Here is a 25537-nt window from a genome sequence, read left to right as displayed (position 1 = left end):
CCCCTTCCAGGGGCACTTTGGCTCTTATCCCTCTTAATTTTTACCTTTTCTCCGAGCCGCGCATCACGCTGGTTGCTGGAGGGCACTGCTAACGGCCTCCCGCCCAGAGAAGGCTGAAAAACCGCTGAGGCCAAGAGATGAAGCAACCGCGTTGCTCACTGAGTGACTGAGGGAAAACAAAAACCACCGTCCGGGGATGCTGCGTCCAGCTGAACCGGCGGCGAGGGACTGCGGCGCTGGGGCAAGGGGGTGAGGGGCCGGGGCGCTGGGCGGCCGGGGCGCTGGGGCGGGGGGCCGGCAGCTCCTCCCGGCGGGACGGGGGCTGTGAGGAGAGGGAGGAGCACGACGCGTGCACGCGCGCGGGGGGGGAGTGTTCTTCTCCCCCTCCCTTCCCCCCCGCTCCCTCCTCCTCCTCCTCCTCCTCCTCCTCCTCCTCCTCCCTTTCCCCTCCCCCTCCCCTCCCCCCCAGCGCGGGCAGCGCCATTCTGCCGCCGCCCCCTCACAGCCCGGCCTCGACCTGCGCGCCCGGGGCCGCCCCCCCGCCGCGCCTCTGGGGCGGGGCCGCCCGCCGCGCGGAAGGGGCCGGCCGGGGCGGGCAGCAGAGCGCGCCCGGCGGCGGGAGCGGCGGCGCCGGCATGGGACGGGGCGCTGCCCCGGCGGGTAGGCGCGGCGCCGTGAGGGGAGGGCCTGGGGCAGCGCCGGCGGGGCCGGGGCCGAGGCCGAGCGGCGGCTCCGCTTGGGGCCCGGAGGGGGGGCAGGTGCTGAGCTGGGCCCCGGGGCGGGGGGTGCCGGTGCGTCCCGCCGCGTCCCGCCGCCGTCGCTGACCGGAGGGCGGGAGCGGCGGCTGGGGACGGCGGGGGGCGGCGGGCAGCAGCGCCTGGATGGTGTTGTGGGGCGGGGGGCTCCCCGCATCGCACGCGGGTACGTTGTGCGACCCGGTGCCGCGTGGTGCGGTGGGGCCGCGGCTGCCAGCGGCCCGGAGGGACGGCGGGGGGGACCTGCCCGCCGGGGGGGCCCGACCGGAGGGTGCGGCGGAGGGGGGGGGGTCGCCTCTGTGCTGCCCCACCCGCCCCTCCGAGCTCCTGCCCCGGCACCGGGGCGTTCGGACCTGCGGCCATCAGCAGCGCAACTCTTAACGCCTGGTTGTGAAAGTAGGATTTATTTCCCCCCCCCCCCCCCCCCCCCCAAGTATTTCTTCATAAGGAAGGGGACAGCCTTGGTTGCGAGGCTCCGCGGTTCATGGGTAGACAAATCAGCGATGAATTTGGGGCATAAACTTGCAAAACTGAGCTTGGATAACTGGTGGTGTGATTTACTGAAGGACGTGTTCCTGCTGGAGTAATTGTCTCTGAAGGTCATCAGATTGCGCTGCTCTCAACTAATGTAAATATTTTTAAGTCCGGGACTAATTTTATTACCTCTGTTCTTCGCACTAAAGAAGGCAGCCCTGGAAGACGCGCCGTGCTGTGCCCCCATCGTCCCTATAAAGGCAGCATCGCAGCGCGGAGTTGGAACGGAGGCAGGTGGTCCCCAGGCTGTTTGCTGTTGAAGCGCTGCCTGAAATGCTGGGTGCACTTTTCCTGATGGTGGTCTCATAGCTTTACCTGATGTGATCTGATGTCTGCTTCAGGAAATAATTTTTCAATGCACTTACTTAAAACAGTCATCTCTTAGTTATTTCTTGTGAGTCTCTCCAGCCTGGTAGCTCTGCTCTCACAGGTTAGGTATGGGAAGTTATTTTTGTGAGATTTTTGAGGAGGTTGTCAGTACTGCTAGATTTCTGTCAGTCTTATAAAACTGTGTATTTAACGCCTGCTAGATTCTGAGAAGTTGAAGCAAGAGATAGTGGTGGGTTTGCTTTGGCTTTGTGGTTTTTCTCAGTATTGATATATCTGGAAATGGTAACATCGTGTATCAGTGGAGGCAGATTTATATTGGACTTCATATAAAATAGAAAAATTGAAGTGCCCTGATGGCATATAGCCATTTTCCACTACCTAGACCTTTGCAAACACTGTCATGTGTCATACTATTTTCTACTTAGAGTTTACACAGAGGTGCAGTGTTTAAGGCAGCTATGAGCAGAGTGTCTCAAGGTAAAGCTGACTGATACATGCCTGCCAAATACTGCAGCAATTCACTGGTAAAACATCTATTTCATTTCCTTCAGCTGCAACCTGTGGAGCAGGTGATGAATATTTGACTTGGGCAGTTCAGAAATCTCTGCAGTGGAGCCCTGTGGTCTAACACTCATTGCCGGTACCCCTGGAGGTGTAATGGAATTCATGGGTTTGGCTTTTTTCTTTTATCTTTGGAAGGGTTTTTTGAAAGGACCTTTCTCCATCCTCCTGCAGGCTCTTTCCCCTGCCTTGAATTACACAGAAAACCCGACTTCAAACAGTAACTCTGAACTTGATATGTCTTGGTCCAGTGCAGAGGTTACTGTGCAGTCTTGTCTCGCTTCCTTTGTATACATGTTTTCCAATACTGTTTTTGCTTAAATGGTTGCATGCTGTTCTTCTCGGTAAGACTAGGCTTTCTCCTCTTGCACTGAACTGACTTTTTTTGAAGACTAAATTAGAGCTTAGGTCCTGTGCTCCAATTCTGGCAGAAAATGGACAGCGAAGTAGAACCGCGGAAGGAAGGGAATTTTCTCCTTCATAATTAAGGTAGTTAAGTGCTGTCTTAAAGAACTGGTTTCTTGCGTGTTATGGGACAAGCTTATTCCACCAGGACTTCACTGTTGTATTTCCTCTGCTGCTTATGTCCCTGAACCTGATTTGCAGAATTTCTGATGTACAACTGTAAGGGGAGTTGCAGCTGAGCAGGTGATGTGCTCTGAGCATATGAAACACTCTACAGAGTGTAATCTCATGTACTTTGGAAAGTCAGGCCTGAAGGACCAAAAAATTGATGTATTCTCTTTGCCACAGATTCCTGCTGGGTAAAACGAGGATAATACTGGAAAATAAGAGCATGTTGAAGTAGCATGTAAATACTGTACTGATGGAGAAATTAATAATTCTGATTGCAGATTACAGTATGAATAGGCTGCGGGAAGCAATACCTGAGGTCACACACATAACAGCAAGCTTGTTAAAAAGGACTATCCATTTTAATTAATATTCAGACTCATGAATGTGAACTATTGCTGTTTTACGTAAATTAGAATAAGGGAATCTTTAGATTTATCTGGCTTTCTGTTGGGTGTTTTTGTTGTGTTTTTTTTTTTTGTGTGTGTGTATCTCTTGTCTTTTTAGGGTACTTCTGTTTAAATACACAGGGGGAAGAGAGAGAAATCAATGTAAGTTCTTTTTTTGTTTTGTAAAGCTCCCTGAGTTACTACAGAGAAAAAAAAAACCGGGGGAAATTACTTCTCTGTCTTACCAGGATGTCAGGCTAAAACACCCTTAATTTTCCTCTGCAGAGGAAATGGGATAGAGAAGTTACGCTCCCTTAAACTCCACGTTGCTTTGATCGCACTGGTCTGTGTGCCTCTGGTGTGGCTTATCGAAGTCATAAGCAGTAAAAGCTGTAGCAGTGCCAGACTTCTTGAAGGCTGGGACACGGTGCACCTTTTGGTACATTTCAACAGCTGCTGCTCCTCAGTGTGAGGTGGAGGCTGGCAGGAACGGGCTTGTGGAAGGTATGACTGGTGGAAATGACTGCTGGCTTTTGACTCCTGTGATTATGCCTCAGAGGAGAGGATGGGCGTGCAGCACAGAGTGGGAGCCTTTCTCCCCAGCTCAGCATTTCGCTGTTCTCATTGCTGAGCTGTGGATGAGCTGTGGTCCTCCAGCTGGGGCCAGGTATGGGCTGGGGACTGAGGCTACCCGGGAGAAATGGACTGTCACCTTAGAGAACACTGCCAAAAACCTTGAATGCATGAGGAAGTAAGTGAATAAAGAGCAGTGAGATACAGGTAAGACATGAAGTCAGATAGGACAGCAAGGAGAAATGTATGAGATCTGAGTAGATGGGCAGTGAATAAAACCAATTTTTTTTTTTTTGTTATTAAATTAAAAATTTATTTCACTCTGTGGATCACTAGCAGATGGCTAGTCTGCTGCAGGGGAAATTTTACTGAACTTGTAAGTTTCCAAGATGGTTTCAGGGGATCTGTAGATTGTAACCTTAGTATTGTCAAAGGTTAATGACTGAGGGGATGCCATCTTGGATACCACCCTTCCTTTGTTATCTTAATATGTTAATAAAATCACTTTGATTTGTGTAAAGTAATTGGATACTGTTAATCCTAAATTAACTGATTCCAGGAGAAATAAATGTGTCTTGATAATATGAAATTATCTCTTACCATATAAGGTTGTAAACAGCCAAGAGACACATCACTTAATCAAGCTGGCTTTCTGACCTCTGCTCTGAGCCCTCCTAATTATGTGCTTTTGAAGCTTGTTCACCTCTTGTGTTTTCTGGTTGGTCACTTTATTTTCTGTCAGCATGATGAAGCACAGTTAGGCTTATGCTTCCTATAATAACTTTTATTTTTTTTGCTCATGCTTTGCTAAGCTTCAACAGGTATGTTAATATACTGGGGGCCTGCTAAATGAGCTAAAATTAAATGGTAGTTCCATACAGACATGGGGCTGGAACAATAATTATTTGGCAGATTATTTATACTTAACAGATGGGTGTTATGTGGAAAAATTGTGTGAGCTTTTACTCTCTTGCTGTCTCATCTGTATAACTGGAAACCAGTCTCATGGGACAAATTCCTGTCTGGTCAGTTTTAGTTCCAAGTCTCTGTGCAAAGGGAAAGTTAAAGAAAGGTATTTGGGAAAAGCTGAGAAGCGTGAAATCTTTCTTGATATTATTAACTAGCCTTCTCCCTGGCTGATACGCCTAATGACAAGCTTTGCAAGGCCCATACGTTGGTTTTCCACACCGGTTCCTAGTATACTTGTGTTCAAGGACCCTGCATGCTGGTCTTTGGGAAGGGTATAGCAGCACTGGGATATTAGATAATCCCATGACTTAACGTGAAGGAATTAGACTGAATAATACTGCATTCACTAACTGCAAGGCAGTATTTTACAACAATGGTTTAGGTTCTAGTGCCAGGTTTATTTTTAAAAAAGTGTAACTGTTATTGATACTAGTCCAAATCTTTTTGAGTGTTGGGCTTGCATTACATTGCTGCTGTAAATGTGGAGAGGTTGTATTTAAGTTAGTGTTGGGGAATATCTTTTTATAGAATAAATCTACGAAACAGACTTCCTACTGTAAAAATTGACTTCTCCAAACCCATACTAACTGGAAAGCAGTATTTATCATTCTGTCACTGATGGTGATTCTCAAGGTCATGTCTACTTGGAAGCCTGCCTTGATGAGTGCTTCCATTGCAGTGACCTTCATAGTTCAACTGAAGCTGGACTTTAGCGTTCTTGCAGTGGTAAAGTTAGAAGATCTGAAGCTATTCAGCAAGAAGGCACAAGAGACAAATGAACAAGTATTCTGCTGGTTTTTTTGGGTTTTCAGAGATGGTTTAACAAAGTTCTTTGTTAATGCTTCTTAAAGGAAATGAACTGCCATGGAGTAGGACTGTAGCTTTTTTCAGTAATTAATACCTGGTTAAAGTGTAGGAAGAACTGTCATCTTTTCTAGTGAAGAGTAATCACTAGTGGAATCCCAGGGGAATCTTATGTTCAGGCTTGTGTTGCTCAACACACTTATAAGTGATCTGGAAGACAGGCTGAGTAATGAAGTGACAGCATATGCTGAAAAACACAAAATTAGGGTAGCAGAAACGAAAGGTGGCTGGAGTTGCAGAAGGTTCTCACAATACGTGGTTGTAGGGCAGTGGTACTTGATACTAGTAGATGCAAAATAATGTGCACAGGGAGGAACAGCTAACAGTGTCTATGCAGTGATGAGCTCTTAAGAATCTGTGCCGTTCAGGAAAGATCTTTTAAGTAATGCAGATAAAGCTCTGTGAAACTCTTATGGCAGCAGTCAAAAAAAAAAAGGGTAGGGGGGTGCAAATGGAAATGACTGAGATCTCTAGGAAAAGGAGAGAAAGCAGAGCAAAAGCCATGGTATAAATCCATGGTATGTTTGTGTAATGAATAACGTAACCCCCCTCAATGTTTGGAGAGGAGAGAATGTCTGCCCCTAAGAGCTGTGGTCGGATGAGGGAAAAACACTGAAGAGCATGATTGAAGCAGCTTTTACAAAAACAGTAATCAAATAAATTGGAACTTAGCCTGGAAAATACATGATTAGAAGTAGGATGGGTAAAAGGAGGGGGTATGATCGCAGTCTGCAATCATGGAAATATGAAGCAATTGTACTTTGTTTATTTTGTCATCCAAACATGACAAGAATTAAATGGTGTCAAGTGGTGCCCAAGCAAAAGGCAGTGACTTTTGACAGAATAGGTATTAAAACATGGCCCCTTGATTCCCCAGAACCTTTCTGGATCTGTGGGATCCTTGGAGACATTTCACAAGTTTGCTGTGTGTGTGCTTGTGTTAACCTGCTTACTGTAGCATTGCTTGATCACACCTAGTTCTTGGTTTGGAGGGGAAGGCGAGCAGTCAGACCCTGTGCCACCCTTCCCATGCCATTCATGATTCTGTAGAAGATTATTGTGTTCTTCTAAAGTAATCTGTCTTCTACTCTGAAATGCCTGGTCTGCCTCGCTCACTCATCACAGACAAGCTGTTCAAGACCTTTGGATTGTTGTGGTTGCCTGTCTCCTAACCTTTCTTTTGAGACTGTATGAAAATGTAGGTCTCCTGAGTGAATGCTTTCCTCTTGCATAGAGGGTTCTATCGGTAGGTCCCTGCACGTTTTACAGAGGACAATAGTATCATTGTTTCTTCTTGAAAGATAGGTAGCAAGGACAGAATGTATGAATTAACCCAGGAGGTTATGAGAGCAGACACTAGAGAATGTATACCTGAAAATAGTGAGGCTTGGAAGGGGAAAGCACTAGATGGTGGTGATAATTTTTGAAAGGCAGTTAAAAAATTAATTTCTGAATGTGATTCTCATCTGTTCTGGGTCTTGTCCACAGTCTGGGTTCCTGCATCTTAAAGTGTGTAGTTGAACTAGAAGAGCGTATGAGAGGGCAGTAGAAATCAAAGGTGCAAAGTGGCTTCTATACAAGAACTGAGGAAATGTGGGCTAATAATCCCAGAAGAGAGAAGGCAGAGGGATGATGTGGAGTTCTCTAAGTGCAGGAATGCTGTGGACAATGTGCGTACAAGTCTAGTGTTTGTGCTCTGTTGAACTTGACGTATTGAAGCTGGTGAGTGACAGAACTGGGCGGGATGGCAAGTGGTAGAATGTCTTGTCAAAAGATGCTGAGTGCAAACAGTTTTTGTTGAACCCAGGGGATATCCAACCACATGGGAGGCATATCCTTTGGAGGTTACTAAGTACACAGAAGTCACATCCAGCTTCAACATGAGCTGAAAACAGTTGGAGGCCAGGAGAGTACCCCTAGGAAACACCATACATCTTTTTCTAATACTGTTCCTTGAGTAGTGGCATGTAGATGCTGTTGAAGACGGATACAGTTGTTCCTGTGTTCTTGTTTAATCCTGAAGGATGAGATTCATCCAATTTAACTCGTAATCTCAAAATTAGATTGGTTTTTTAAGCTCAGTAGGGTGACTTTCTTTTTGAGGTGCCTGCCTCTCTGCATTGCCTACAGGGAGTACCTAACACTTCATTTCTAGGTAGCTAGCTTAAATGAGATGAGTCCCACCTCCTTTATGTTTTTTCTAAGAACAATAACAAATTACAGACAATTCAGAAGAGAACTATAGCAATGACTTTAATTTAGCTTAAGAAAGCCTGATACCTGTTTGCTGGAACCTGATCTTGAACATACTCAAACTGGGAACAATGGCCCCTTTTCTATAGTGCATGTAATTAAATATTGCACTTGAGCAGGTGAAGAAATGTGCTCTGGTTCAAATAGGAGTACTCAGTTTGGCTAGGTCAGATCCTCTGACCTGGGTTATAAGGCAAGTCAACATTTGTCATCATTATGATCTGTGGCAGTCTAAAGCATGAAGTAGCTTGGTGCTAAAACATCTTTAAACTAAACTCAAGATGCCTTGCCAGTGTAAGTGGTATAAGCACCGCTAATCCTAAAACTTTACAGGTGCAATTGTACTTGGTTTCTTTTACTGTAGCTGAAATGTATGCATGTGTGTCACATTCCCACTGGTCGTAAGGACTGAAAAGTCATCACAGCTGCAGCTCCATCTAAGTCCTAGCTGTGAAGCAGTCCTTTTGGATTAATTTATACATGCTGCCATTAAGGACATAAAAATGTATATAAGCTTATAATATAAGCTGTAAATATATGAGAAATACAGGACAGAGGAGCAACTCAGATTATTTTTTTTCTTTTCAACTTCAGTTTAGAAAGAAAAGTTACTCTTTTTAGTCTGCTATGCAAACTATTTTGGAAAGTAAGTTGTGCAAGTGATAGCAAATTGTAAATCAGTTCCTTTGTGATGGGATTCAAAATAATTGATGTAAATGGCTCGTTGTAACACTTCTGCTGAATTCAGCAGTGGATTTGCTACAAAAATTTATTTGAAAGAAAACATCGCTTTGTTATTTGCCTGCTTCTTTTTCCTATCAATATAGTTTGCTCCCAGATCTACTTTGTTCAGTAAATTAATAAAAGTCTAGTATTTCTAAATAAGAAGATGCAGTTATGTGCTACTTTTTGGCACTACAAGCGCCTCTAAAAGAGTAAGACCTGACACCTGATTACATAGATAGGATGATAGTTTTGCAACTATACTGATGGCTCTCCAAATGGCAAACCTGTTGTTCTGTCTTTGTTTTTTTTTCCAAGAATACCAAACCGGAGAGCTTATCCTACCACCCGTTCCATTAGAAACGAGCATGGTTACATAGGGACAGCCATGCTGTGTGCTGGTGCAGAAAGGGCTATATGGCATGTTACGGTGTTTTCTAACTTCTGATCGCTAATAATGCTGTTGCTAGTACTGCAGAGAATAGTTCAAGAAGACTTCTGCCAAATCTGAGACTTTCAGAGGCAGTAGAGGCTTGTCCTGTAGCTTCCTAGACTTCAGTTTGCAAGTAAGTCAAGTGCTGGCTGCCGGTCCCCATCCTAACAGATTGTCATTGTTCAGTTATTTAACTCCAGTGTAATCTTTGCATGAATAGAATTTCTTGTGTATCTTATAGAATAACCTTTTATATAATTAGTATCTGCAATAATTTTTTCCTTTGGAAAGTGATTCATGTCATCTCGCAGATAGGAAAGACATAAAGCATTATTCTGCGATCACACAAGAAGCCCTATTCATTCATAGTTTATATTGTGAAGCCAGTTCTGTATCGTCAGGGTTGGAGTTGGTTTCATGGCAGCAGTCCCAATTACAGACTCTTTCTACCCTATATCTGAACTGGGAGCTGTTCTAGAGTCGCAACTGGAATGAAATGGCTAGCTGAAGAGGACGAAGTATGAGTGTTTCCTAATGCATTCAGTCGTTCCATTGTTGCTATTCATAATAGGTTTTAGTCACCAACCAGAAGTCACAACAAAAGCCCATTCAAGCCAAGCTTGAGACCAGGTTCCAACATCTGATAACAGGAATGCTCTTCCCCTGGGTTTTGTCTTGACTAGATTTACACGCTGGATCATGTTTGATGGATCACTGTTAAATAAAGCTGCAAGGTATGCTACCTTGGTTAAGCCAGTGGAAAACGGAGAAAAACAGTTTCTGCTCTGCATCTATATGCATTTGTGCTGCCTGTAGCATTTTCTTGTTTTGGTCTTGTATGGCTGGAGTCAAGGACTCGAGTACCTTGAATAACCTTAGCATGTTTTTGCAGGCAGTGATAATAAAGCATCTAGTAAACAATCACTGAGAAGACATTAGTTAATCTGGTTGAAAAGAGGATATCGGGGGTTTTGGTATTGATTCTTGGATTGCTTCCTTCCCTGACAAAGCAGTAAAAGGTGCTGACAGCAGAGGCAGGAGGCAGCGATCTTGTGTTAGCCTTGTGCGTCTGGGTTATGGTGCTGTGTGATAGTGCTGGAGAAATACAGAATAACTGGAAAGAGGTTAGGGAAGGCAGAAAGCGTGGCTGCAGGGCCTGCCTCGCACGCAGCGGGAAGGGCTGGCTGACTGTTCCATGGCCGAGCCATGGCTGAAGGCACGAGCACCTACCGTTGTTTGGGAGGTATGAAGTGGAGACAGATAAGATGGTGGGAAGAGCGTTGTTACTTGGCCATAGCTGGAAAAAGTTGAACTAAAGTTTAACTAAAAACGTCAGTTTAGGTTGGCAATCTAGGAGACCTTTTCATTGAAGAATTCCTTGTGAAATTACTGTTACAGATGCAAAAAGCTTCATTGTTTGAAGGTGGCTTGAAGGATTGGAGGAACTGACTTGGTCCCAGTGGAAGAGTTACATGTATAGGGAGGAAATCATCCTTGGAGTAATACAGGAGAAGGAGATAGTGAGTCTAATGCATTATTTCTCTAATTAAGAAATAACTTAAGATGTAATTTTTTTCCCAAATTAGGTATAAACACAGACTATTCTTTGCTGGCAAAAAGACCAGTCTCTCCTTGCTGTGTGTAACACGCAGGGAGGAAAGAGCTCTGAGAAAGAAAGAAGAAAGTCATAAAAAATACGCTTTTTTAGACGCAATATTAATTCTTCATCAAATCTGATGTCCTGAAGATCTCTACTTTCTTGAAATAGTATATAACTTTTATTTCAGGAAATGCCAGAAAGCTTGTCTGTAGTTGATGGAGGCTCAGGAAAGGTAAAGCAGCACTTCTTACCCTGGATGTGTTAGAAGGTGTGCTCAGGAAGTCTGTGGATCATTAGACTTTCCGGAGGCGCAGAAGCAGGGGGTTTCCTGTCTGAACAAAGCCCATTAAGTCCTATAAGATGAAGACATGGGGGAGCCAATAGTACTTTTTTTTTAACTGTGGCTGTGATTCAGCAGAGCATTGAGCACACCTGATGGCGAAGCCCAAGACTCAAGTGACTGGAGGGTGTGGAGTCTTATTACCCAGGTTTATGCCTGATGGTATAAGCACCCGGGGGTTTAAAAACGGTTCTGTTTACGCCCTTTATCCCCTGGCACCCTGACTCACTGCTGTGGCTGGGGCACACCTCATACCTCCGATCATCCCTCTGGAAGGCGCTCCCATCCCTGCGGGCGTTGGGGCAGTGCCAGCGGGTGCAGGGGGGAGCAGTGCAGCACGGAGGCTCGCTGGGGAGCTGGCCCTGCCTGGTGCAACATGCAGCTTGGCCCGCCGTGCCTGGTGGGCAGGTGGCAGCCTGTTACAGATACCAGCAAGGCAGTTGGAGCGGCGCTTAGTCTTGGGTTAATCATTTCAATGTTTTATATGATCCACAGAACAAATCAGGAAGGTTTCTTTACAGTGTGCAATACCTAATTGCGATAAGCAGACACGGCACATCGTGTTTTATCAAATACTCTTAAATTAGTGCTTCTCAATTTCAAATAAAGGCTTTAAAATATGTAAAACTTGTATGTTTAGCAGTCCTGTGTAATCCCCAGTCCTTAATTACAACAGCACCAAACTCTAAGGTCCATCCCTTCTGTGTAGTATGTTTGTACAGGCTTATGAGCTAAGGTAGGTGGGATGTAATGTGCGTGGTGGGCAGTCCTTTCATCAGGTGCGGGTATGGCCTTTCACATAGTGCTAGATATTTATTTTTCAAAATAACAAAATAAGCCTGTGCTGTAGTGTGACTTAGCTGTGACACAGTCGTGTTTTATGAAATGGATTTTTGGTTTGTACAGGAATAGAGGGTACTCAGAATTTCATTTGGGTGTTTTAATTTGATTATTGAAGTATTAAAGAGAGATGAAACAATGTCTACAGATTAAGACCCTTAAATTCAGGATTTCCTATCTCTTCAAAATGAAGTTAAGCCACTTTTGTTTTTTCTGATGTAATTCTGAGCATGATGATAGGAAATGCAGCTGGAAATGGTGATGCAAAGTGTCAAGCACTCAATTCCTAGTTTTCACAGGCTTAACATTTAAACAAATGTTACTTTCTGTTCTTGATGTATACACCAGCAGACTGCCTTAATAAAATACGCTGCTATTTATGGGTTGTAAGAGAAAGAAAAACAGTTATTCCTCCTTTAAAATATTATGCCAGGGTCCCAGAGACCTCGGTGAAAGGCTAATGGAAGCCAATGTGGCCTTTACTAAAGGCCATGCATTCTTAGAGGCATTCATCTACTTTGCTCCAGGCTGTTCACAGCTTTTTATAATCCAGAGAACTTGGAAATCCCGAAAGTCATTTTCTGAGACTCTAAAGATAAGGCGAAGAGCAGCAGAGAAAAGCAAAGTCAGAAATTCACAACATGACCATAATGTCTTACTCCATTAGAATTAGGGGTAACGTTTTGTTCAGTTTGGGGAGGAAAAAAAGCAAGTCTGAAAAAAATTGAGTGGTTAAAATAGAGCTGTTAAAACGGCAGCACACAGAGAGCCTGTGTATAAATATAGGCTAGCTCCTCAGCAGTGTTCTTATATGGTAGATCTGAGCGAAGGAAAAATATCAGCCTACTCTTATTCTGCACAAGCCTGCGCGTTGGTGGTTATGGTCTGGTGCCATATGTTTGGTAGTAGACAAGACTGCATGTTACATGAGTTATAATGATGTTCACCTTTTTCTGTTGCAGGGACCTACCTTACCACTGTGAGAGGGGAATGTCACAAGCAGACTGTGGATTTTTTGTCTGTGCGTGCTACTTGGTTATCTGTCTCTTGCTGACCCACCCAAAAAAGAGAGAAAGGTCAAACAAAAATCATTGTCCTTGTCACTTCTGCCCAAGAACTGGCTGAATTTTATGATTCTGGAGATTTTATGGAAACTTATGACCTGCTGGAGAAGCTACCTGGACCGTTGGAGATGGAGCGGCTTGTGCTGCATCTCTGATCAGCAGAGCTTTCTGCAAGGAGTACAAGAATCAAGTTGCCTTAAATTAAACCATATGCAAGTTGCACTAATTGTTGTAACTGTACTGCTGATACCACTCCAGACTTGACTAGGGCTTTCCAAGGCAGTAGTTTCTCATGTAGCTTCAGTGTTTTCAACTGACACTAGGTTGTTTTTATTAAATCTGGTGTGGCTGTGAAAAGTGTGTGTGGGGTGAACTTTTTCCTGTTAAGTTTGTGGTGAATTTTGAAGCGTCGCTTCCACGTGTGATCTGTGCTATGGCAGCAACCTACAGGCTCATGGTCACTTCTGTGAACTGCTACAGCAGTGTGGTGATAGACCAGCACTTCCAGCACACGGTGCATTACTGCACAGGGACTTGCCAAGTGTTTAAGCAAGGAGTGACATGCATAGTTGCCCACCACAGCGTCTGTGCAGAGCTCAGTGTCCAAGATGCCAACCTAGACCATAAAATTCCTGTTCCTGGAAATGGACTTGCCTTGCCTGGAAATGAGGACTATCACCAAATCCTCCCAAATAATCCAAGAATAAAAAAGGGTTCTTCAGTGCAAACCTCCAGCAGCTTAAAAGACATTACCGGTGAGGCGATAAACCTTGCCAGTGGTAAAATAAAGGAATTCTCCTTTGAAAAGCCTAGAAACTCTTCCAGTCACGTGGCCTACAGAAAGGGAAGGAAAGTTCGGTCGGAATCATTCAGCAGACGGTCATTTGATTTTGACTTGATTTATGGGCACTTCAACAATGATGAGAACTGCCCCCCGTGTGGCTTTTTGCAGAGTCCCTCACCTGTGGAGAAATGGCAGGAGAGCAGTGATGCTCCAGAAGTTGCTATGAATCCTGTGGTTCCCTTCTCCCCTCATTCTTTCTCTGAAGAAAACTTCATTACTCAGATTTTGGAAAAACACAAGCTAGATGGTTCTTCTGGTGGAGATATAAAGGTGTGCTTGGACATCTTGCTCAAATGCTCAGAGGATCTGAAAAAGTGCACAGACATAATAAAACATTGCATCAAAAAGAAGTCTGCGGACAGTGTTAGTGGAGGGAGCAGCAACGATGCCCTGGCTAATTCAGAAATGATATATATGAACCTGATGACAAGATTTTCTTCTTACCTGAAAAAGCTACCCTTTGAGCTCAAACCACCAGGACACAAGGAAGCTAGTGACCTGACAGAACTGGTTAACTGTTTTCATGGCTTGCAGCAAACTCCCTTCCCCCCAGTATTTGGAGATGAGCAGCCGCCTAGGTATGAAGATATTGTTCAGCTGCCATCCTCCAGTGCAGTTCCTCTCAGACTGCCAGGTGATCAGTGTGAGGTGACAAGCACCTCTCAGTCCGTCCAGACAAGTACCGTGAGCTTCACCTCAAACTCCCTTTGCGGCGTCCCATGCGAGAACAGTGTGAGAGCTGTGAAAGATGCTTATGCTCTACCTCAGTTACCAGCCACGAGCCCTTCTGACCGCATGTCTTCCACTGAGGCTCTGTACATTGAGGAGGAGTCTGATGGGGTAAGAACATTAGGGAAAATAAAGAAGGCAGAGCAGAAAGGGGGCTGGGAGAGTTTAGAGCGCAGCTACCGGCTAGCTGGCTGTTCAGATCTAACTGCTGATGCTAAAGCAGAACGTGCCAGAGTGGGAGATGTTGAGCTCTCCCACACTTCTGAGAAAATTAGTCCTTTAAAACCAGTTTCAGATGCTGTGTTGCATGGTTCCCAAGCTGATATCTCCAGAGGAGAACAGATGTGCAGTAAGATAGACAAGGATGAGATAGACAAACTGCTGCTGGACTTGGAGTGCTTCTCACAGAAAATGGAGAGAACTTTGAGGGAACCCTCTCCGAAGGAGAGCGAACCTGCTGGTGTGCAGGTGTTTGGCTGGCAGGGTAGGCAGGTACTACCGCTGGCTCTTGAATCCAAAAGTAAACCTGTTGACCCTGCTTCCCCTTTGTCAAAAATCATGGAAACCAATGGTCATAAAATGGAAGAGGATGACAAAGCCCTTTTACTGCGTATCCTGGAAAGCATTGAGGACTTTGCCCAGGAACTCGTGGAATTCCAGACAGGCAAGGGAAGCTTGTCCAAGGAGAAGGAAGTGATGCAGATTCTTCAGGAAACTTTAACAGCTCCTTCACAGACCCTCCTTGCGGGGCAAAAAAGCTGTGCTGGGGCTGCCTCCAGAGACTCCGTTTCAGCTTCAATTCAGCAGGCCCCAGAAGTGATTAAGGTAAGAGAACCAAACCTTTGATGGGCTAGTGACTAAAACAATCATGGGAAGATGGGGTGGGAATAATTCCATCTGCTAAGTGATTCATTGTGCTTTGGGTGCTACTGTGTGGAATAACATGCTCAACCTGGCAGAAGTGTAGTATTTAAATACAAACAAAAAAAGGAAACAAAAACCTCTAAGCAAACAAAATACGCCTTGACATGCAATTTCACCTTTCAGCGTGTTCCTTTCCTGCTGGTGCTCCTGTAGGCTGGCTGCTTGTGGTGCGAATGGGTCCTGTATAACAGGGAGTAGAAGCAATTCGATCGGCTAACTGCTTTATTTCTGGGAGCAGGTACTGGGCTGCCTCTCACCAGTTCAGTGAGAACTGGATGTGCCATCTCTCCCTTTCCTATTTCCGAGCAGATTCCAACAGCCTTTGTTGTCTTCCTCATCACTAGTTCCTAGAGAGATCCTCCATGGCACAAAGGTCAGAATCTAGGAAGATTTAATTTTCTTTTCCCTGTCTCTGGTGTACTGAGTCATTGTGGAGTCTCTGTTGCTTGTATCTCTCAAATGAGAATTAGGTTTTCCCAGGAAAAAGGGTCCTGATGGGAGCCTGCTTTAGACGGAAGCCAAGGGTCTCCGTCCAGCCCTTGATGCTTTTCATGTAAGTGCCAGATTTTTGAGACAACTTGGTGCCAAACTTCCAAGAGCATAGAAAGTATTACAGAGGGCTTTGATTTCCAAAATGCACCTTCCACGGAGGCACTTCAAAAGTACCCAGGTTATAATTAACTTTCACATCTCTTTACAGTTGAAGCATGATGTGCATGTCTTCAAAACAGTCTACTTGCCTGAAAATACAAGTATTTGGTGCGATTCTGAAAGGGAGTGGGTGGGGTGTGTCTGACCCTAGTGCTGAGATCTTTTTAGACCAGGGTCTCTCCAGGTGTTTCTGATATTTTTCTGGGCATCTTTACTGACAGAAAATGGCGAGAGAACCTTGTCTGGTATCTCCAGCAAGGGAAGGAGGTTTTTTCCTCAGAGTGTAGAATTTAGCAGCTCCAAAAGCTCTAAAGTTATCTCTTATAATAGCTGTTTTTGCCTTGTGTATTCATTTACAAAATTTTCTAACTTGTGAACTTGAAACAAAAAAGTGTTTGATAAGGTGTGACACTGACTTTGTGGCAGTTTTTCTATAATACTTGAAAATGTAATGCATTTATGCTGTCAAATAGCTTATTAGTCTGGTCCCTTACCAGCTTCTGTTTCCCTAGTCCCAGCCCTGGCCCGTGAGTTTGCTCCCAGCCAGCCTTCTGGGGGCATACACCATGCACCCGTACTACGAGAGCTGCTCTTTTCCATGCAGCAGTGCAGCCCTTGCTTTGTGTAGACGCCTGGTGGTGTGAAATTGCTTGGAGGGAGGAATTAGAGATCTAATATAACAACCCTTAAGCGAAAACCACAATGGCTGCTTTTGAATGGTTGGCGTGCACAATTTAATGCAACATCTAGAACCAAAGATGACGAGAGAGAATAACTGTCTTGGGGACCCAGAGGAGCCTGGGCCAAGCACTGTGCAGCCTAGATGCACCTTCAGAGGGAGTTAGCCCTCCGCAGAGGGGCAAAAGGCATTTGCCTGGCTCTACACCTGCTCTGGGGCTTGCTGTCATTTATAGTATGGATGTGGCCACACACTTGGCTGCGCACACAAGGCCCTCTCTAGGTATAGCGTTTAGGGAATACATCCATGTTCCTGGGTAGCTGCACCTGGCTGGAGCTCCACGTGGATCCTGGTTCAGCATCACACATATGTGCCTGAATAATGTGTAAAGGGTTTGTTATATTTTCTTAGGGCTCATAAACCTGTTATCAAATAGTTGTGCGCACACACAAAAAACTCAGAGATCTAATACTGATGAAGACACAGTGCAGCTTTCATTTATAAAGGCTGTGACAGTTTTAATATCCTTCACGTCTGAAGCAATGAAAAGGGAAAGGGAGACCCACTTCAGACTGTTGGCTGGCTCAGTTGGCCTGTCTGTGCTGAAATCCATGCTAACATATCAGCAACAGACTTTCCCTTCATCATAAACCCATTTATAATTCTCCACAGAGAACAATGGAATTACTTGACTCTTCATTTTCAAAACAGAAATATTTAGAAGCTGGAAAATGAATACTTGAGAAGTCCATCAGTTTTACAGGGCACTTAACGAGCACATCGTGCTGCTTTCGGGCAGGCCAGGAAGCATTGCATACTTTTAGACTATCCAACATTTCCCATTCTGAGGTCCAGTTTTCCATTGCTTATCTCTAAACCTCCAACTGTTTTTTAAAATTTCCTGTTCTGTGTGCCTGTCCTAAGCTGATTTTTTTAATATGTGTTTTTGAAACAAATAGTGTAGTGAAAACAGTTGTCTGTTAGAGGCTAGCAAATAACCCAAATATTCGTCTATATTTTTGTCTCTAGATAGGAGGGCAATAAGGAGTCCTGGGTGGACTGGCAGATGTGAGGGAAATGGGGGAGAAACTAGAACCAGTGAGTAGTGAAGAAGTTGGTGATGGGGCTGTTGGGATTCTCTGATGTGTTCTGCAGAAATGCTGAGTATCAGGGATTTTTTTTGGAAGGTAAAGGGTGCTACTGTTTGAGTAAAATGTTGTCATGTGCAAAGTCCTTGGACAAGTCAGTGGTGGATGTTTTTGACCTTAACCTTTCTGTGCCTTTGGTCTACCAGTTGTACAGGATAGCTCATTCGACAAAGCATTTAAATTCAGTTATTGCTTGCAGAATACTTAGTACTCTAGTGGAAGTACCCCCTAGAAAAGTCTGTAAGAAACTTAGTTCTTCTGTTTTCAGAATTGAGTTTGGGTAGTGCAGCACTGTGCTCCAAGTCCTCATGCTTTTTATTTTAAGAGCTGTTGGATAAAGTTTGTGAACAATTTTGGGAACAGAGACCAGGACCAGGGTTTGATAGAAAAAGAGGTATCTCTTCTCAAAAGGATTACTCATGGTGTAGTGAGCCAGAAAGAGCAGTCCTGTTTCCCTTTTCTCTCTCACCCACGCCTTTACTTCTTATTGCATAGCTCTGAATCTTTCTTTATACTGTCTGTGATGCTTGTATACAAGCCATAAATTTTAGTTAGGTATGTTTTCTGCCAGATTAGTAAGTGGAATTGCTCACACTCAGGTCAAATGGGTGATACAAAACTGATTTTGGGCAGGGACTGTGGATCTGGGAGCAGAGGGTTTACAGTTTGCAGGGGTGATAAATGGTTTCAGACCACCTTGTCTAACCACGTTGTATCTCAGGTGGCAGAGCCCTGAGCTGAGTATGCAGAAGCCATTCCCTGCTGCCACATGTTTGCTCTGGGCTGGCTCTAGGCAGCGTCTATCTAGTCCTGCCTCGCCTGCGTGACTGATGGGGTGGGTATTGCCGGGACTTTCAGAAATGTTCCTAACTCGCTGTGCTCTAAAACATTGTCCTGCAGCCACACACCTTGCTTCGCTGTATCAAAATGTCTGTGTTGCATGCTTAATCAGGTGGCCCAAGGACGACTCTGACTGGAATTAAGACTGTTTCATAATATATGAAGTTAAGGTTGACCTGGCAACTTCATCATTCTGCCCCTTCTAAATGCTACTCCATAAATCTGTGTGCTTCTTTGCAAATTTAATGATACGCTTATGAAGGATCTTGTGTGGGGTGATTAACTTTAAAAAGTGGCTTCTATAACATCATAGTGACTTTAACTTTGTCATGAAAAAAATCACATTTTCTCAAAATGCATCCAAACTAGAATATAAATTTTCTTCTGGAAAATCAGCTTTTTTCTTACGTATATTACAAATAGTTTTGGTCAGATATTGGTAATATCTGTTAATTAAGCTATACACACAATCTGCCCTCTTTTCAAACATGAAATATTCATTACTTCTAAACCCAAATAGTAAAAAGAGAGCATTTTTTTCCTGTTTGGTAATAGTTATTGAAATGAAAATAGAAAATGAATATTAAAGTATCTTAGAATCAAAGATGACAGAGAGAAAAAACTAATTTGGATTAAATTGAAGAATTAAAAGAATGGATACCGAACACTTAGGGACGTGTTTGTGGCATGTGGGCACCTTTTGTAATCAGGGTAGATACAGTCTCTGCTTGTGTGAAGTTGATTTGTCTTGAAGTAGACATCTAAAGGTAGGTGAAACAAAGCCTAATGACACACGTTGAGTTTTTCAGCCTCATTGACTCTAAAACCAGGAAAAAGTCAGGCCTGAGAGGTTTAATCTGTTTTGAACTGGTGCCCTTCTTGGCTATGCAGAGTGCATTGCATTGCTGCGGTCGGCCTTTGGGGTACAGCTAAGTCCTGTGGTGATTCAGTCGTCCAAATCTTTTAGGACTAAGCCTCCAGCTGTAGGCACAGGTGAGATTTTTTTTTCTGTGTTCTGGCATCTCTCACCTTTGTGCTTTAAACTGGGTCCTGTAGCAAAGAGGGATCTCTGGATCTGAGTGTAGTTTGTTCAGTTGATCTGTAGGCTGTTGATACCAGATTTTTCTGCTGTGGATTTTGTCCAGTTGACTTTGAAACTGTTGATACAAGATTCTCTTAATGTCAATTTATCAATAGTACTGTATATTTACGCTTTTATTTATACCCACCTTGCGTGTTTTGAGAGTAGGAAGTATCATGCTAGGAGCTTGCAGTGCAAGAAACTGCAATTCAGACAAGCAAGCCTTGCCTTCAGATAATTTTTTTTTTTTAATAGGTTATCGGTGGAAAAAAAATGCAAACTTCCGGGATCTTTTGTGACTGGTTAATTTGTGAATGAAAAGTATGTGGCTGTCTTTAGTGTTTGGTTGTGTTTGTGGTTTTGGTTGGGTTTTTGTTTGTTTTTTTTTAAATAGCAGCTACTAGCTGCTAGATTAGTATGACTCTTTCACACATACATCTTCTAAAGCCTGCTGTAGCTGGTCTGGATGCAATTGTAGGTATGAGGAGTTCTTTGGGCTACATTTCTTCTGCAGTCTGTAAGAGGAGTGGCAGCCTGTAAGCAGAGTGAGAGTTCAGTTGAAGATGGAGTAAGTACACTTGCCACGGATGATTTAAAATAAATCACCTTCTGACATGCTGCTGTATGAGGTGTGCGGGACTCGCAGTACCATGGAGCCCTGTGGGGTCTTTAGGCATTGCCTTAATGTTTAGAAAAAATTGTCAGAGTAAGATAAAACAAAATCTATTTCGGAACTGTTGCATGTGGATCTGTGTATCCTTCACTGAGTGTCAATTCCAGTTAAAATGCCTGCCTGCCCTTTTCTTTTGTTGGGGCCCCTTTTCTCCTGCCCATCCACATCCTGCCACTCTGTTAGGCTTCATATTAATTTGCAAGACGCGTGGCAAAGTGGGCTGATGACATCGTAATAATGCTGTGATTCTTCAGACATGTAGCCGTGAATATACATCTGGACTTCAGAGCTTTTTCAGTTCCCAGGCTGCACAGTTCAGACACAGCTACAGTGACCTAAAGGGACCCAAACGATGCTACGTTCTCATTCTTCTTTCATAAAGAACTCGGTTCCACAGCCCAGGCTGTGGGACCATGGCCTGGTGACTGAGAAGCAACAGAAGAGAAAACAAACTTGGGCAATATATTAAAAAAATTGCTTTTGTGAATGTCAGCTGGGGGGTCTCTCTCCTTTAGTAAGTAGCCTATTTAACAGCACAAGAGCAGATCTATGAGGAGAAGACTATCCTTTGGGATAGGCTGTTTCTATCTCTATCTGTAGTCCAGTCATGTTGATGCTGAATTGGAATTAACTTTGGACCATCTACATAAACCCAGGAAAATTATATCAGAGGCACATGTCTAATAAAACCTTTCTGTTCACGAGGCTCAGTGAGACCTTTTCATTTCAAATGCAGCATCTTGAAAAAAGCAAGCTTTACTAGAAATCGGATGTTGTTCATGTTACTAAGCTTAGAAATTAAACTGGCAAAGTAGCTAGGACTTTTAAAGTGGGGAAGGCAGACCATGGGACTAGATGTTTATTCATTTTGTGGAGTAAGATCTGGATTTAGGCCTTTGTTCAGCACCATTGTTTTGATAGGAAAGGGAGAAGACTCTTTTAACAAGCTTTCAACAAGCTTTAACAAGCCCAGACAAAGTCTGAGCGAGAGTTTGAAATCTACTCACTCAAAATCATGCAGACAAAGAGTATACTGTTGTCCATTGAGGACTGCTTTGCCTTTGCCTTGTGAGAGTTACGGGAAAAACACATAAAAAGAATGATGCATTTTGGTGTCCTTATGAAACGTTTTCTTATGAACTGCTTTAGAATGCCTGAGCTTATTATCCACGATCATCCTTAAGTGCTTGCTTGGCATTAAAGATGCTAGATGATCTGCTTTTTCCAAGCAAGAAGGAAAAATTGATGGTTTTCTTGAAAATTACAGCCTTTGGTCTAGAGTGGGAACTAATGCTGATCTTCTGCTTCATCACCTCCGAAGCGGGGCCCTCAAACCACTGCCATCATCCATGCACGGGCTTTGGCCGAGAGCATGCGGTTTAACTCCAGCTGAGTCTGAATGATGCAAATTGGCACCTCAGGTTTCAGCACCGAAGCACATCAAGTGAGAGCTATTGGGGAAGGTGGTATATTTAGCCACTTCTGCAGTGCACCTATTTTTAGCGCTGTTGGTAGTGGTGGTGGGTGCTTCCTTTCCCATATTACCCCTGGCCTATTACAAGCCAAGGACAGATTGTCTGTCATGTAGCCAGCAGTGAAATAGATTCTGTTGTAGATCATGTTTCTCAATTAAAGTATTACAAGAAGGCAGAAGATCCTGGTGGTACTGAAAGATACTTTGAATATCAGTTAAAAAAGGGAGGTTTGGCTTCAGGAGTGAGATAAGATCTCTAGTTGTTGTCCTTGTGAAGAGGGAGAAGACATAGTATGTCGAAGCCATTTGCCATTTTTTGCCTGTAAAAATCAAAACCAGGAAAGCAACGTGCTGGTCTTGACGTGGTCTCCTACAGAGTCCCTGTGCCCCTTCTGGAAGGGGCAACATCTGCTTAGGAGCTGACCAGGATGATGATCAAGGAGAGTTCTCTGCGGAGGGACCCAGACTTAGGAGGAGAGCTAGCTTTCCTTGCCAAGGGCTGTGACTTTGTTCTTCCATCTCGATTCAAGAGGAGGCTGAAGTCATTCCAGCAGGCCCAGGTTTGAATGCTTGGTGTTTCTTGTTCTTTTTCTTTGTATTTTTTTATTGGATCAGAGAATCAAACTGTGTCCCCTCTAGGTGTGTCTATTTGCAGAAAGTTATTTGCAGCTAGATACCAGCAGGTTTAAAAATAAACCTTCCAGGCTTAGATTGCAGAGTTAAAATGTCTTTGTAAACAAGGGGGGGGAAAATTAACAGCAAGGGCAGTGATTTAATAATGGGGAGAGGTAAGACTATTAAATATTTTCTGTGGGTTTTTTAAGAAAAACTCTGTGATTGCTCTGAATGTCTCTTGTTGCATGGGAACAACCGCCACGTCCTGCTGTGTTTAGTGGCTCTGTGCAGGGACCAGCCTACCTGGCTCTGGCGTTTGCGATTTTACCATCACAAGGTGCTCCTTTGTGCTGTTTCCTACTGGCTCTGGGCTGTGGCTGAAGGAGATAGTAGAATCATTTAGATTGGAAAAGACCCTTAAGATCATGGAGATGTAGCTGAAGAAATGGAAATTGTACCATGGCTGTATTTCTTGGTAAATCCCAGCTGCTGAACTTGCTTTCTGGGACAACTGGCAAAAGATTGGACTTATTTATGTTAGGACACCAACTGGACACGTAGCCACCCCAGATGTACAGAGGGTCACAATATGCTGAAATCAGCCCATCTTGAGCCTCATCTGTATTTAAATAATCAGTGACCCAGTGAGGAAGTTAAAAAGTTGAAATTGAGTGGTGCAGCTGTTTCCTAAGAAACAGCTATTAAAATTTCTCCAGAGTATATTGTAGCGCATTTTGTTTTCATGATTTCTGGTGGCAGATTGAAGTACGTGTATGGGGTTAATCTGTGGAACGTATTTTTTCATTCCCTAGAGGAGGACTGCATGAAGTAATGATGTGTAGTAATGGCTTGGGTGGGGACCACCAGCAATTTAAAAGAGACTAACAAGAACCTTGCAGCACAGCTGATTTCACTCTCCAGAGTTAGTCTGATCACCTAAGGACATAATCAGGGTATGGCTTGCAGGGAGAGATAAGATCTCTTAGGAGACCAGCTGGAAAATTGACAAGCCTTTGGTATATGAGCCTTCTGCCTGGTCTGGACTAGGAGCAGTGACATTCACCACTAAACACGGCGAGAGTAACTGCTCCCGGGGCTGCAGGTCCGAGGTGAGCAAACTAATGCAGTGGGCAGTTGCAGCTGAGTAAAGAAGGTCTTAGTTCCTCTTGTCTTTCGTCCAGTACTTGTGCCCTCTTGCTACCTCCTCACTGTGTGTCACCCTGGTCTTACACTGGGCCCTGTGGGCCTTTCTGTGAGCTGGTTTAACTCATAACATGGTAGAATATCATCCAGCAACAAAGCTAAGTCCATTTTCTGCCTTTCCAAGTGGGTTAAATCAGTTCACAGAGGGGCCTGGCAAGCTCTGGAGCTGGCACTTAGTACGCGGTGACAATGTACATCTTGGGCATGGAGGACAGAGATGAGAGTTCTCCCACTTGGCAGCAGTGAGATGCTGATTTTTGTGCCTTGTGGGGCTGTAACTTGGGGCTTGGGTGTGAGACTGTGAGGTGGCCTGAGACTAGAGGTAATTGGGCTGACTAAGTACAGGGAAGAGTGCTGGCAGGTGGAAAGCTAATAAGGTGGTGATAGGGGGCAAGAGAGGTGAGTGATATGCAGTTTGTGGAACATGTAGATGTTGGCCAGGAAGGCAAGGCAGGAGAAAGCTTTTTGTAAAACCCGTATCTCTTTTAAGAGCTGTGAATTTTGGTTCTCATGCTCGTCTTCTGCAGGACTATTCGCAGGAGGATCAGAGAGCCTCCCGTAGCAGCGTTAGTAGGAAGGGAAGTAAGGAGGTCTCCGACTCAACATCTTATTTGCAGGAAGACTATTCCTAACACCAGGTCACATCAGCACTGGCTTTTTCCAGGTCTTGAAACCCACCCACCCCCTTTCTGATGACCTCTTGCGGGCTGTACTACCCTCGGTTAAATCCATCCTCCAGCCTAACGCTCCCCAGCTGCAGTTCATGGCTGTTGCCCCTCTTATACTGCGTACCACTGCAGTTTGGCTCCATGGCGTCTGTGACTGCGCTTCCAACAGCTGTAGGCTGTGGTGAGCCCATCCCTCAGCTTCCTCTTTGCCTGGGCAAACACGCCCAGCCCCTCAGTCTCTCCGGCCTCGCGATCTTGACTTTGGCTCTCTGACTTGCCTTCTGTGGATCTGCCCCCATCCTTTTTGAAGGGAAGGCCCCAAACTGGTCACAGCAATCCGGATGCAGCCACACTATTATATAAGATAATAACGTCCCCTGCTCTCCTGGCCCTGCTCCTAATGCAGCCTGGTACGTGGTTTGCCTCACTGGTGATTAGCCGGTGCTGAGGCTCGTTCTCAGCCTGGTGCACGCCATCCCCCCAGATGCTTCTCAGCAGGTCTCTTGCTCAGCCGGGGGGGTCCCAGCCCAAACCGGTGCTTGGGGTTGCTGTACACAGGTGGAGGACTCCACACCTTCTCTTGTGGAAGTAGTTGAACTACTCACCAGCCGAGGTTCTCTCTCTCATCCTTCCAGCCTTCCCTCTAAGTAAGTGTCATCCGCAAATCAGGACAGATGAGCGTTGCCTGTGTTTTCAGAACTCAACTGGATAAGGCCCTGAGGAACTTGATCTAGCGTTGGACTTAGCCTTGCGTCCCTTCCCACCTAAATTCTTTGGTGATTCAGTGTTGCCTAGGTAGAGTTTGTTTTCATTTTTGTTTTGCTGCAACTGGACTTTGTTTCTGCTGGTGAGTTTATGATTTACAGTAGAAAAGAGCCTATCCAGAAATGCGTTTTCTCACCACATCTCTGCCTCGTGCTGTTGGGAGGTGTGAGCAGATGAACCCTTGCTGTTCCTGGTGTCCTTACGGTGGGTAGGACAGAGGCAGCAGAAAGATACAACGGTGGGAAAGAGCTCCAGAGAAGGAAAATAAGAGAAAGTCCTGGGAGACAGATAGAAACCAGCTCTGGAGAACTGATGATCTTTGAGGATGGCTTGTGTCCAGTTACCATCAGACTTCAGTAAGACAGGAACTGTAAAAACTGGAAGGAGACATTAAGTCAGCACTGTGGACTGTGAGCCACCAGGCTGAGTCACTGCACCCTAG

At 44.6% G+C, this 25537-nt stretch overlaps 1 protein-coding gene across 2 annotated transcripts in view; it reads left to right on the top strand.

The window, feature by feature from the left end:
- The first annotated feature begins 504 nt into the window (after nucleotides 1–504).
- Nucleotides 505–25537, top strand: part of PPP2R3A (protein phosphatase 2 regulatory subunit B''alpha) — a 61228-nt gene continuing 36195 nt past the window's right edge. For both annotated transcript variants that reach the window (XM_056357943.1, XM_056357944.1), the window contains exons 1-2: nucleotides 505–660; nucleotides 12700–15199. In XM_056357943.1, coding sequence (XP_056213918.1) covers nucleotides 13235–15199 — 1965 coding nt within the window. In that variant the 5' untranslated portion in view covers nucleotides 505–660; nucleotides 12700–13234. The remainder of the gene's footprint in view (nucleotides 661–12699; nucleotides 15200–25537) is intronic.

The sequence above is a fragment of the Falco biarmicus genome, chromosome 13, assembly GCF_023638135.1.
Source record: "Falco biarmicus isolate bFalBia1 chromosome 13, bFalBia1.pri, whole genome shotgun sequence".
Taxonomy (NCBI): Eukaryota; Metazoa; Chordata; class Aves; order Falconiformes; family Falconidae; genus Falco; species Falco biarmicus.
Note: the sequence above shows the minus strand (reverse complement) of the source record. Positions and strands in the feature narration are given on the sequence as shown.